The sequence below is a fragment of the Pelmatolapia mariae genome, linkage group LG10_11 (assembly GCF_036321145.2).
Source record: "Pelmatolapia mariae isolate MD_Pm_ZW linkage group LG10_11, Pm_UMD_F_2, whole genome shotgun sequence".
NCBI classification, from domain to species: domain Eukaryota; kingdom Metazoa; phylum Chordata; class Actinopteri; order Cichliformes; family Cichlidae; genus Pelmatolapia; species Pelmatolapia mariae.
This window is the reverse complement of record NC_086236.1, coordinates 24469268-24483019: the sequence shown is the minus strand read 5'-3', so window position 1 is coordinate 24483019 and position 13752 is coordinate 24469268. Positions and strand designations below refer to the sequence as shown.

Here is a 13752-nt window from a genome sequence, read left to right as displayed (position 1 = left end):
ACAACCAGATTGCTTCAGGCTGATAGGAAGGTGACAGCAACTCACATTAAGCACTCATTTGGGGAGGCTGTGGCTCAGGTTTTATGAATGAATGTTAGTGGATCAATCCCTGACTCCTTGAGCTAGATACTGAACTTCAAGTTACCCCCAAGCACCTGTGAGAGTGTGTATGAATGTAGGCTGTATGAATTGAATGTGTGAATGTGACTTGTAGTAGAAAGTACTTTAAGTGTTCAACAGAGTAGAAAGGTGCTAAATAGATTATATTGCCAAAATTTTTCCCTCACCCATCCAAATCACTGAATTCAGGTGTTCCAATGCCTTCCATGGCCACAGGTGTATGAAATCAAGCACGTAGGCATGCAGACTACTTCGACAAACATTTATAAAAGAATGGGTCGCTCTCAGGAGCTCAGTGGATGTCAGCATGGTACCGTGGTAGGACACCACCTGTGCAACAGGGCCAGTCGTGAACTTTCCTCACTACGAAATATTCCACAGTCAAAAATCAAATTGGATGTGATTGGGAATGACAGCAACTCAGCCATGAAGTGGTAGCCCATGTAAAATCACAGAGTGGAGTCAGTGGATGATGAGGTGCATAGTGCACAGAGGTCACAAACTTTCTGTAGGGTCAGTTGGTACAGACCATCAAACGTCTTGTGGCCTTCAGATTAGTTCAAGAACAGTGCACAGAGAGCTTCATGGAATGGAGATGCATGCCTGAGCAGCTCCATTCATTCAAGTCTTACGTCAGCAGTGCAAAGCATTGGATGCAATTGTGTAAAGAACGCTGCCAGTGGACTCTGGAGTGACAAATCAAGCTTCTTTGTCTGGCAAAATATACTATATATAGAAAGTATTTCTACAGAGTATATATACAGTATATAGAGAGATATCGTATATACAGTGCTTAACTTAACTTAGTCATACTAGTTATTAATCTTTGCCTCTCTTCCACAGCATGTCTTTTATCCTGTCTTCCTTCTCTCACCCCAACTGGTCGCAGCAGATGGCCCCTCCTCCCTGAGCCTGGTTCTGCCAGAGGTTTCTTCCTGTTAAAAGGGAGTTTTTCCTTCCCACTGTCACCAAAGTGCTTGCTCATAGGTGGTCGTATGATTGTTGCGCATTTCTCTGTATGTATTATTGTAGGGTCTACCTTACAAAATAAAGTGCTTTGAGGCGACTGTTGTCGTGATTTGTCGCTGTATAAATAAAATTGAATTGAATTGAACTTAATCATTTAATAGACCAATTGCCATAAACACACGAAAACACAAACATTTTTGAAATCTATCCATTGTTATTTATTAGGCAAACAATAAACTGAATTCAAATTTTTATACCAGAATTTGAGCTGGTACACTGGACTCCTCGGATAAGTCCGATACTAATCATGGATAGCAGGTATGATCTTTAATTTGGCCTCTTAATCAAAAATAATGTGCTTTTCTAGTTTTTTTCTGCTTTTCTTTTGAAGATTTTCTTTAATAAAATAGTGAATTTGAACATTCATGGATAGAAACAATAGTTATATACAAGCATTAAAAATATCATTTTGATTAAAGAGCCTACACAGACCGGTGGAGTAACTGTCACAGAAACATAAAAGATAGTAAATACCAACACTGTTAATGTGGGGCAGCTAAAAAAGGTTGGGCCATGGCATAGATCCCTCTAACAGAGGAATTACTTTTCTGAATAAGCCTACATTGGCCACACAAATAATACGAGTATCAACACTTACATTAGGTGGCACTAGTGGATTCTGTTCATTAATAGAGTGAGAGAATAATCAAAAAGTGAGATTGAGGTATTTAATGAATGCACTGAGAGGAGAGAATTGAAGGAAATGACAAATGACTGAGAACAACACCCTGTAACAGACAGAATTATATTTCATGGAATGACAGATGACTGAAAGCTTGGGCGAAAGGGGCTAATAAGGAGGGGAGGGGGGGGCACACCAGACATTTGCAGCCTTCCCTGCCCCCTCATCAGTCTCACGGGAACAAGGGATTATGGAAATGTATAAATGCAAGAGAGGGGGAGTCTGACAGACAGAGAGGAAGAGAGAAAGGCAGAGGGGAGAGCAAACAAGAGAGGGAGGGAGACAGAGCGATGCTATTGGCTGACCGTTATAACATCAACCGTGATGGAAATATTTCTCTCGCAGTCTAAGAAATAGAGGAAGAGACAGCCAGAGACAGTAGACTCAGGAAGCACATTCAGGTCTGTTTTCAAAATCTTTGAAAGGGATGAAAAGAAGGGGGAGTTAAAGAAGAAAGAAAGAAAGGAAAAAGAAAGCAGGGTACACGAGGAGCAGGAGAGATGATAGTAAGGTGGACTCAGTAACTTATGACTCCTGAGGGCTGTGGAGATTTTTTTTTTACTTAAGAACAGGAGCGCTTTATTTTTCTTTTAAATCAGCACGAATGGGTTTCAACATGTAGACACTCTGCAGGCTTCTGTGTAAATATTTCCCTGCTAGAATTTAACTATTTAACCTGCACATCAGCAGAGACAAGGCTTCACGTTTTTGTTTTTTGGAGATAACTGAGGGATGCGCTTGAGACAAACATGCAGAGCAGACAGTTCTGACATGGTGTCGACCCAAATTGACAGAGAAGAGGAAAGAGTGGACTGTTCAGTGGCAGACACGTCTCCTACCAGGCACAGGTATTCGCTACTCGATATTAAGGTCAGTCAAGATGTCGATCCATGCTAACTGAAACTATCAATAATGTATCGTGATGTCGCATATCTCTAAGCCCTCTTGAAGTGCTAACTAATCTTTCGATTCAACTAGAATATCTGCTGCCTCAGTGATTCACCCTTCTCACTTTGTGAAATCAGCAGTGGCAAGTTGTGATTTGCTTTGTCAGAATATAACTGTGTAACATGCAAAGCAATACCTTGAATCTCAGCTAGGATGTAAATAATTACTCAGCAGTTTAGCCATCATTATAAGTAAAGACTCTGTAAATAATAACTCACAGATGTAAACCTGTTAACTATGATATGGAAATATATGTGTCATTCATTGTGTTCTGGATCCCGGAGCAACAGATGAACAGAAAGCCATACAACAAACTACAAAAACTACAAAAAGCCATAACCGCCTGGGACAATAATTCTCGCTGTTTTTACTGCTCTTAGTATCGACTAGTAACCTGTGCTTCTGTTGTCGGCGTGTCAGTCAGACTCTTGGTGGTTTGTCAGTAAAAAAAAAAAAAGAAATAAAAAAACCATGATGTGTAGGCTTTGTCTAAAGAGAAACTGCAGGGAGGACAAGGAGGAGACAGACATTTTCCCTGTCAGAGACTGAAAAGAGGAGCACTGGGCCAGCGGCAGACTACTGTGGCTGTGAACAGACACATAAGTGCTTCCTAGATCAAAGCAAGGAAGGAGCTGTCCTGCTGTCAGATTTACAAAAAGAGACAAAGACAGAAAGCAAGTAAGCAGTGGAGCTGCGACGTCAGATGATTATTGATTGTTACTAAAACTGAGTGCTTTACCCACCTGGACAATATAGACTCAGCTTGCATCAAAGGGGAAAACCAACAATAGCCTCTACCACAGTAAAAGGAGGAGGGGGAGTGACCAGTAGCCAGAGAGAGGCAGAGAGCAGGGAACCAGTTTCCTTTCTCTCCCTTCACCCGTGTCCTTGTCAGGCTGGCTGGTGCAGCCATGGCGTTCACCTTTGCGGCCTTCTGCTACATGCTCACCTTGGTACTGTGTGCAGCTCTCATCTTCTTTGTCATATGGCAGGTGAGTGGCACGGTGAACACACCAGAACTAAGACTGACACACGTAGAGCCTGCAGCATCCTCACTGTAGCATCCCACACAGGCAGACTAGCGCGGCCGCCTACACACAGGTGTACAGAGCTGCCGGCAACATAACATACACACTTCAGCCCCTCTAGAGATAATGACATGCATTAAAGGTGTAATTGTACTTATCAGACACTTCAAATGATCTCCTAAGAGCCACCAGATGACACTTTGACAAAAAGCACAGATTCCTGCTGGCTTCATCCCTCCACATAAAAGCAACTTATGATCCCAGAGAACTGACGATAAACATTTCCACGTAAGGCGTTCGGGCTTCAGCAAACTCCAGATAATGAGTACAGACAGTCAGCAAAACACAGTGATCATAAATCTCACCACCAGACTGTTGTGAATCTGTCTGCCCGCAGGCATTTTCAGTGGAATTTGCACAGCTATCGCTGGAGACCAGTGCACTCAGTTTGCCTGTTACACAGACTCAACAAACACCGCAGCTTTGATCTCTCACCTTTAACATTCCCTCCGTGGAGGCAGGAACACGGCGAAGCACAAAAACGCATCATTATGAATATAGGACTTGAAATGACTAACGTACCAATTGACTAAGTGGGTGAGACTACATATGACTCAGTGAGTGTGTCTGTGTGTGAAAGAGACAGCGAGAAGCCTGCGTCTGGCTCGGCTCTCGAGCATGTGACCGAAACGCTTATCAACCTATGATTTTGTTCACCCCTTCCCCCAGTCTGCTTCCACCCACGGGCACAGCACCCCAACTGTATGTGGCCGTCGACCAATCAGAACCTCGGTTCACTGGTATAGTAACCATGGTGCCCACTGAGGGGCTCATCATGTCGCCATGGAAACTGCATCTGTTTACAACAGAGCTAATTGTGAACGAAGACGAGGGAGAGCCATATAGGCTCGTACAGTATGTGGAAGGTGCTCTCCCCTTCGTGCCATCAGTCACTGCTGATGTTCACTTTTCTGCAAATGATGTCTGCTTGTTATGGCTTTTCAATGAGCCGTCAAAGGGAAGCTTAGCTCTTTAAAACCTGAGCCGATGATAAGCACAGCAGGTGGCCTTTACACTCCAAATTATTTGTGTTTTTATAGAGCTATTAATCAGGGAGCTAGTGAGAAAAATTGTCACTTATACTCGCCTCACAGGAGGCAGTTAGAGTGTATTGGTGTATCTGAACAAGTGCCCTCAGTATATAATATTTCAATATGCAGAGAGACACTCAAGATAGTGTATGTACCAGAAATATACCACAATGCTCTTAAATATCAACCCAGCTAAAAAATGCTCTGTCAAAGACCTTCTTGCATTTTAAAATTCTCAAGCACTTCTTGGACGACTCCTGGCATTTGTGTCTTAATATTAATCTTCCAATGTGAACTTAATTACTGGTCTCAACGTAAGAATCAGGCCTTATGTAATTGCTTAGTGCAATGCATTTATCTACTCCTGCAGCTTTTCATAGTTTTTTTTACAGGAACCGGATAATGCAAAGCTGTATGGGGGTGAATTAACCATCCAAGCTGTTCTTATTCAGGGACAAATTTCAATCAAAATTCCTTTAGCACAACTACATAATCACACATGATGTCAACACAACATGACCTCCCTAACAGCATAAAGGGCAATAGCAAATGTCTGCATTTACATATGCCACTAACTCACCATATGTACTCAAAGTGATCTGAAAGCAGCTGCAGCTGTGGATGTAGGGATTGCAACAGTGTACAGCCGACTCAGTCGAACCAAATTTACGAGTGGCAAGAAGACAACAGCTACATTTGCATTACAGTTGCAGCGTAGTGGTGGTGAAACAAAAACAAGCTCACGCGTGTCCAATATTATTATTTTATTTTATTATTTTTTTCAGATCATTGCGTTTGATGAGCTTCGCACAGACTTCAAAAACCCCATCGATCAGAGCAATCCCACCAGAGCGGTAAGAACCCTGCTGTTTCACTTCTTGCAAGAATGATCAAACCTTCATGTGCACACAGAGAAATCCCTTCTTTGTACTTTCAGGGAGACTATACATTTAAGGTTTTGCCCCCCCCCCCAAAATATTGCCTATGCTGCATATTTTCAGAGCACAGTTCACAAAGTTTCACGTTCATTTCATAAATAAACACAGCAAACGCTTTTTCCAAGCCTGCAATCACCAAAAAAATGAAATCATCATGTTATGTAAATGAGAGTTTGGGGCTTTTGGAGCGAAAGCTTTCAAATATTTAATTCGGCTACATTTAGCCTTATTCATTAATATTTCTAAATCAAATATTTGCCCTACTTTGAAAACACTAATCCAAGCTTCCAGGTGATTGCTACAGTAACACCCAGGCAGTGTTTCCCTGAATGCTCATTTGTATGCAGATTGAAGCAATCAGCCTCCTACAAAGACCACGGCTCGTTGGCTTAATCAGTTACAGAGATTCATGCAAATGAAGTCGCTTTTTAGACAATGAGATACTGTAGTGTCGCCACAATAGGAGTGCAATTTGGAGTTTTCACCTCACCGTAACGAGAACAAACGCATTCACTCGATCCAAAGTGACAGATAAATAATTGCTGATTGAAAGTTAGCGCAACTATTTATCCTCTCATGTTGCAGAGCTGTTTGCTTACAGTATGTATAAGTTTTCTTCTGAAGATGAAATAACATTATCATGAGTCAGTAGTTCGAGCTATTATTCGCTTAGCAAGTTAACAGCAGCTGTGATTATCGTTTTCACAGGATAGCTAATGTTCTAGCAATCATGTGAACCTGCATCTGAACTGCAAAGTGAGAGTGATGAGGAGTGGGAGAGGAAACTGTGAAAGCAGACTGTAGGAGTGTGAAGGCATGCCAGCTACAAGGGGGTGGACACAATAACTGCAACACCTGTAAATTATAATGTAGTCAAATACAATGGAGCACAAAAGCCACAGTGGATCTTTTACTTTCCTCAGGACAACGATGGAGAGCTGTCTGACAAACAATCCCCATTAGAACTTTTCTGGTTTCACAGCAGTGGGATAAGTATTGAGGCCACTCTGTAGGACTGGTGACAACCTAAACACGCTGTCTGATGTCACCGTTTCAAATGTGTTCAGAAATAACTGGATCTGGCAGGACGCGACGCTGCCGGTCTCTCCCCAAAATCAATAAGCTGCGCAAACAGAAGACAAGCGAAGGCAACAGCCATGGAAGATAAACAGCAATTATATTTGTGGTTAGCTGAGAGCAACACATGTTCGCTCGAGTGCGGTTGTGTACAAAAAAGGACAAAAGCAGTCAATATTTGTCGAGAAGAGAGAAAGAAATGATAGAAAGACAGAGCGGAAGAAGCCAGACATCTGTTTTTAAATCAGGTTTCTGCGTAAAGCCTTTAATCACAGTAACAGTCTCAGAGGGAGAACCACCCCATCCATAAAGAGCCCTTCTATGGCTCTTTCCCCCGTTAAAACAACAAAATTAAACACATCATAGTGGTAAAATGTATTCCTTTTCAGGCCTCCTTTTATGTCAGCGGCTCTAGAAAAATCATGAGGCAGATTGTCAGGCAGATCACTCATTTGCGTCTCTGATAATAAGTGCTTAATTACATTACCAATCTAACTACAGCACTCTTTGCCCTGTAATTGTTGCTCCTTTATCTCTTCTGCATATTGTGAAATGTCTCCGCTGCCTTTGATTAACATCCTCAGTCATGTTTCTTTATTGGAACTATTAAATATTCAGAGCGAATTGGATGACCTGACACAAATAGGGCCACCTCGGGGAGGCTACGGGCTGTAAAATCTGAGCAGCGCAATGATTTACACCGACAACAACAAACCATATGATGCACAGCAGCTAAGCTGGCACTTTCGCTCCTTAAATAACAGCACCGTGGAGGAAGGACTAAAAAGAAAGAACGAAAGAAAGAAAAAAGGCAGGAAATTACACTGAGCATACTAACAACAGTGAGGGTAGAGAGCCTGTGTCTAATTCAGGGCAAAATCCACTTTCCCCTTTCAGGTCACCAGTTTTAATTTATGTCCACAGACTCATAAAAGCTGGATGTTGCTCCAGCTACAGGAAGCCGATATCACCGGTTGGTAGCCAAGATAGATGCCTCAATATGTCATAATGAATAGACATGCTTATCCACTTGATGTATTATATTTAACAAAATAAATGAAGCCAAGCAAATTAACAGCCCCGTGATAATTATCTGACTGTAGACATTATGGTTACACAATAACGCAATAACTTTCTGTTGATGGAAACGGATAAACGGGGCAAATGAAGTAGAGCAAAACATCTAATTTGCCTTGCTGACTAATCAATGGACAACCAAAGAAAACATCTGCATGAGCCGAATATCTGATGTCAGGCTCATGTACTCAAAGACGGATGGCTTTAATTTTAAAACTGATAATTGAGCTTTCTATAATGGCTCACGAGAGACTCCGAGCTGATAGCTTTACAAGATAAGGTGGGAGATGTGCGCACAGGGTTTTTCCCCCTGCAATATGAGATTTGCTTCTCTAATAGGTTTCAGCCACATAAATGAAAAACAAATCAACATAATTGTAATTATTTTATTATTATTATTATTATTAACTGAAAATGAAAATTTATTCAAGTATAATATACAGTTTGTGTTTCTCAAACTTCATAAAAAATAACAAGTCTGATTTCTGCCATAGGTGGGCACAGGCATGATTAATGACATTCATTAAGGCTCTAGATCAGGACTGTCACTAGTGTCATTAATAAAACCTATATTTAACTCATATTTCATGCAAAAGTTGTGCCAGTTGTATGTGCCCAGATCATGGTTATGGCCTTATAGTCCACAGCCAAATACCTATTCTGAGCAATGAAAAGTCCTGTCTGCACCAAACCAAGGTTGTTATAAATACAAATAATAGACTGGCCTAAAAAACAAACAAACAAAAATAAATAAATAAATAAATAAAACTAAAATACACACAAAAAATCCATATGAATTATCTTTGTATCATTTTGGTCAAATTAACCAACAATACCAGAATGAAGAAGTACTTGTGTGTGTGTGTTTATTGGAACAGGGACGTCTACGCAACTGTGTGTGTGGGTCTGTGTATTTTAATATTGTAATACTGTTTTGTATTGTATTGTGTTGAACTTCTGACAGACATCACATGTATAACAACAAAAAGCTGCGGCTAAAAAAAAAAGAACAGAAAAACTGCATCAAACTTAACATTACTAAACAATACAAACTAAAGTGAAATGAGCAAACTCACTCTGGAAACTAACTGAAATCAAAAGAAAAAAATAGATCTATGATAAAAATGCACCAAAGTGTAAAAATATATGTATTTTAGACGTATGATGAAAACAAACTCGGGAGTTTGAGTAGGTGGTTGATTAATTACTATCAGTTGTTAAGTGTATTTTTCCATGGTACTATTGTTGGCCTGGACATCTAATGTAACGTACAGCTGCATATTACAGTATCACTATACCCATAATACTGATATTTAAGCAGGAATGCTAACATAAAACTAGCCATCAGGTCCAGTTTTTTAGATTTTATTACTATATTTAATATCTGTCCACTTTAAAAAACAATCCTCCAAAATAAGATTCACTCCAGTCTACGATCGTCTATTGTTTCTGCTATGAGACAGCTATTTCTGTTAGGCATTGACAGTAATACACTGATTGTTGACCGGACTTTCTTTATATCCTCTCCACAGAGAGAAAGGATTCTCAACATTGAAAGGATCTGCAACCTGCTTCGCAGGGTGAGTAATAGCTGTTTTTCATCTGCTGGTGCTGGATGACTAAAGCAGAGGGGCTTCACAGAGCCATGACCGTTTGTCTTTTTTCATTGTGAGGACCATGACACACACTGATTCATTTCACATGTAGCCCGTCCCCACAACACGCCATTACCTCTTTACAGGCACACAGTGATGGAGAGCACTGATACAGCCCAGATGTTGTCAGCTTTTTATTTCAAGGCTTTCAGAAAAAGAACTTTGTGTCCGTGAAAGATCACATACTGTGGAGGCCATTTTAAACATACTTGTGCTTGAAGATGGCCAGTGCCATTAGGTTTTTTTGATTCAAAGTTAATGGATAAATAAATACAAATATATATAATTACAAGAGTTTAATTTAAAGGCAGTAGCCACCATGCTAATTGTAGTATTAGGGTCTATATGCTAATGTAGTAAAGAGCATTTTCTGAGAAGGTTTGCCCTGGGTTCAAATTGTTACCATTTTCTCGTTTTTTTACGTTTTTCTTTATATAGCTGCTCAGTGCAAGAAAATAAAATGCCACTGATGCATAATTACAATACCACCATGTTATTGAAAAGGAACTCTTATTGCTGCAGTGGAAATATAATTTCAATTACCCTTAACTGCTACACAGGTTTAATCTAGCCTGGTAATTAGACTACATATGTATTAGTGATATTTGCTCTAACCAATCACTGCTGAAATTGGTTCCACTAAAAATATTCAAATAATATTGAAACGGATTGTAATTATTGACGGAGCCAGCTAAGGGTTATGATGTCAGTCAAAGAAATGTAAGTTGTTATTTTGCAGCCATATGCATTATTTTTGAACTAGCATCAAGATCAAATTGCTACGTGTATGTGAATGTGTTGTGATAGTTCTTATTAAATGAAGTTCACATTAAATAAGGTTCATTTGTATAGCACTACAAAGTACTTCCCAAAAACAGAATAAACAAACAATAGATTTTATAAAAATTAAATTAATCAATTAATCACTTAAAATAGATCATGCAAGACTTTATAAAAGCGATAATATGTAAAGAATAAATTGAAATGAACATAATTAAAAGTTAAAACAAAACTTGGTGTTAAGCTAAGAATCTTAAAGATAAAAATGTTATAATAAAATTTGCAAGAAATTTACAAGGCCATTTGCAAGAAACAGGTCTTTAGCAGTAAAAACACTAAAAGAAGACACTGGCAAAACTACCCTGAATGCTGCAGGCAGGTCACCCCACAACCAAGAAGCCTACTAGGGGTTAATGGTGGGGCTAACCATGCTAGCTTGTTAGCACGGTTAGCAAGGCACATCCATAGACTGTATGAGTTAAAATGAGAAACACAGATACACAGACCTTCTAACAAATATGAAATACTAGAATTCACTCACCAAAACTGAAGTACAAAGCCACAGCATTATCTGTAAAACAGTTCTACTAAAATGTTCCCGCACACTGAAGCCCGAGTCTGACATCTGAATTAGCGCAGGTGAAAGCTTAAAAGATTTAAGGTGAAAAGCTAAATAAAGAAAAATTCACCTCCTGTAGTCAATTTGTAGGGGTATATTAGTTATAGCAACCAAAACTCTTTTTTGGAACAAGAAAGCTCTTTAACGTGGGATTATATGGTTACTCACTGACTTGTAGAACAGCTTTCAAGTGGCCACTTAAGGAACTTTCTGGTGCTTGCAAGCTGGCCTCATTTAGCCTAGACATTACAGCGTCGGTTCATTCTCAGTGCTCTCATTGCACTGCTTTTGGCTGCTACAAGCAGCTATTTTCAGAGAAAAGTTCTGAAAAGTGGTAACACACTCCCTGCCCAGCATGAAACACTAAAATCTTGATATGAAGTAAGTGTTTCTTACTTCATATCAAGAGCTTGTTTCTGTTGCCCTCAAGTTGCCCCCCAAAAGTTTTTGTCCTTTCACAGTAAATGTAGTTTTATCATCTTTGTTGCTATCCTGTTGCCATCTTGAGTCTTAACCCCATCTCAGATTTTCTCAAATAGTATTTTAACAACCAAACGCTAGACTTTACATCACAAGAAAAAAAGGTCAGCAACTTACATCACCTTCTACTAATGTATAAAAAACAGTCCACGTGCAAGTGAATGTATGTTTGCACCCGTAATAGCAGCTAGCCCTGACTAACAGCAACACCTTCCGTGTGAAAGTGTTTGCCCTGCAGTGTGGTCTTGTACACTGTAATTCTATCACATCAGTGTTTTCTGAAGAGTTGTTGGAGTGTTATCACTTAATCATTTCAGTTTCCGTCCTTCTTATATTTCTTATTAGTTGGTGGTACCAGAGTACTCCATCCACGGTCTCTTCTGCCTGATGTTCATGTGTGCTGGAGAGTGGGTCACACTTGGCCTAAATATCCCGCTGCTCTTCTACCATCTGTGGAGGTACGGTCCCACAGCAGATGTGTAACTAGTTTGTGTTGGTCTGATGGGTGAGTGAGCCAAACCTCCTGCTTTTTCAGGTTTTTTCATCGGCCCGCTGATGGCTCAGAGGTCATGTATGATCCTGTCAGCGTGATGAACGCGGACATTCTTAACTACTGTCAGAAAGAGTCCTGGTGTAAGCTGGGCTTTTATCTTCTCTCATTTTTCTATTATCTCTACAGGTAAGTGGGAGATTTACAATGTTTCTCATTTCATAATGACACTTCAAAGAATCCTTAGACGTGTGTTACGATTCATAAATTTGCAAAATTAATTTTAATTTTTCATCCATTGCACTATTTCTTGTTGTAGTATGGTCTACGCCTTGGTGAGCTTCTAACAAACAGGAGAGATGAAGAAATAAAATAACTGTAAAAGAAAAATTGGAGAACAAACGGAGACACAAACCTTTACTTTCTCCATGTATTCTGACCTTTCTGGCTTTGGGCTTTGGAAGTCTAACCTTGGACAAACCATGAAGAACAATTTGAGTGAATGTGAATTTTTTCGAAAAAGCCTCTTTTCGATTGTATCATTGTACACCCGATACTGCTGTCGGACAACCGGATGAAATCTTGAAGGACTGAAACGCAGGTGTTTGTGTTGCCTTTGACCCATTATACAATTTAACAATATTTCGGAAGGGCTGGATTTTCCCCACGCTGCTCTTAATAATCCAGTCGCTCAACTCACTGTGAATCTCCAAACACTTGGGGACTGGAAAATGAAAAATTATGTCTGTATTCTTTGACTTTGACAATGTACTAAAAGCAGGATTGTTTTGCATATGGAAACTCTGACATCAAACCATTACTCTGATCGTGTTGCAGGAATTGGGTTAGCAGTGTAAGACGTTTAACGGACCTGGCATGAGCTGGAGTGTGCACAGACACCTTTAACCATGACAGAGGATAAAGATTTGCCTGATGCCAGTCTCTGCCAAACGCAAAGTCAAATAAGACATTGGTAAAAAAAAATAAAAAAAAATAAAATGGAAAAAAAAGCAAGGAATTATCCAGGTTTGACTCAAATAAGTTTGACTTTAAGGGTCAATGCTTGTGATGCGCATTCAAAATAGGTGTGTCCATACGTGAGAGGGCATATTTTACGCTATATGCTAGGTTCATGCTTTCCAAAGAGCGTTCAGCTCAAACATGCCAAAATGTTACCGCTGAAAATCATTGTGCCAAATATAAAATCAAGGTCAAAAGAAAAATGATGAGACTAGAAAGTAGTTGCAGTATTTTGTGCTCTCAGACCTTATCTTTAATTCTACTTTCTTTAGCACATTATTTTTTTGGCACAATTTTTTTTTTCCCTCAAAAAAAAAAAGAAAAAAAACCTTTTGTTTTGTTGTGTTTTTTAGTGTGCAGGAAGCACCTTATTCCTCTTTCCAGTGATGTTTACTCTTATTCATCTGCATTTATACTATAGTCATTTTAGCACAGCAACTCTTCTCTGATTCGAGGTAGAATAGCATAGCATAGTCATCTCATGTACAAAAAAGCAATTAATAACAGTAATCTAGCAATGTAAATTGAGTCATGAGACATATCGATCCAGTGTTATTCAGTGTTTGTAACAGTGAGTGGGACAAAAGTGGCAGATGAGACAATAATGACTCTATGACAGTGTTTCAGCTGTTTAAGGAGTGCAATGACAGCATCGCAATACATCTACAAACATACAGCTTCAAAGGCAACAGACGTAAGAGACACACAGTCTTGCTAA

The 13752-nt window shown here is 39.7% G+C and overlaps 1 protein-coding gene across 1 annotated transcript; it reads left to right on the top strand.

Annotated features, from left to right (window-relative positions):
* The first annotated feature begins 3026 nt into the window (after nucleotides 1-3026).
* Nucleotides 3027-13264, top strand: cnih2 (cornichon family AMPA receptor auxiliary protein 2). Its single transcript, XM_063487219.1, has 6 exons — nucleotides 3027-3771; nucleotides 5684-5752; nucleotides 9523-9570; nucleotides 11870-11982; nucleotides 12060-12203; nucleotides 12334-13264. Exons 1-6 carry the CDS (start codon nucleotides 3691-3693, stop codon nucleotides 12359-12361), a joined length of 483 nt encoding a protein of 160 aa, XP_063343289.1. The 5' UTR covers nucleotides 3027-3690; the 3' UTR covers nucleotides 12362-13264.
* Nucleotides 13265-13752: the final 488 nt, after the last annotated feature.

Excerpts from the sequence above, each read along its gene's own strand:
- cnih2 (XM_063487219.1), top strand. The coding sequence starts at position 3,691 with ATGGCGTTCACCTTTGCGGCCTTCTGCTACATGCTCACCTTGGTACTG. Across the intron at positions 9,571-11,869 it reads TCTGCAACCTGCTTCGCAGG|TTGGTGGTACCAGAGTACTC; the intron begins GTGAGTAATAGC and ends ATTTCTTATTAG. Across the intron at positions 12,204-12,333 it reads TTTTTCTATTATCTCTACAG|TATGGTCTACGCCTTGGTGA; the intron begins GTAAGTGGGAGA and ends TTCTTGTTGTAG.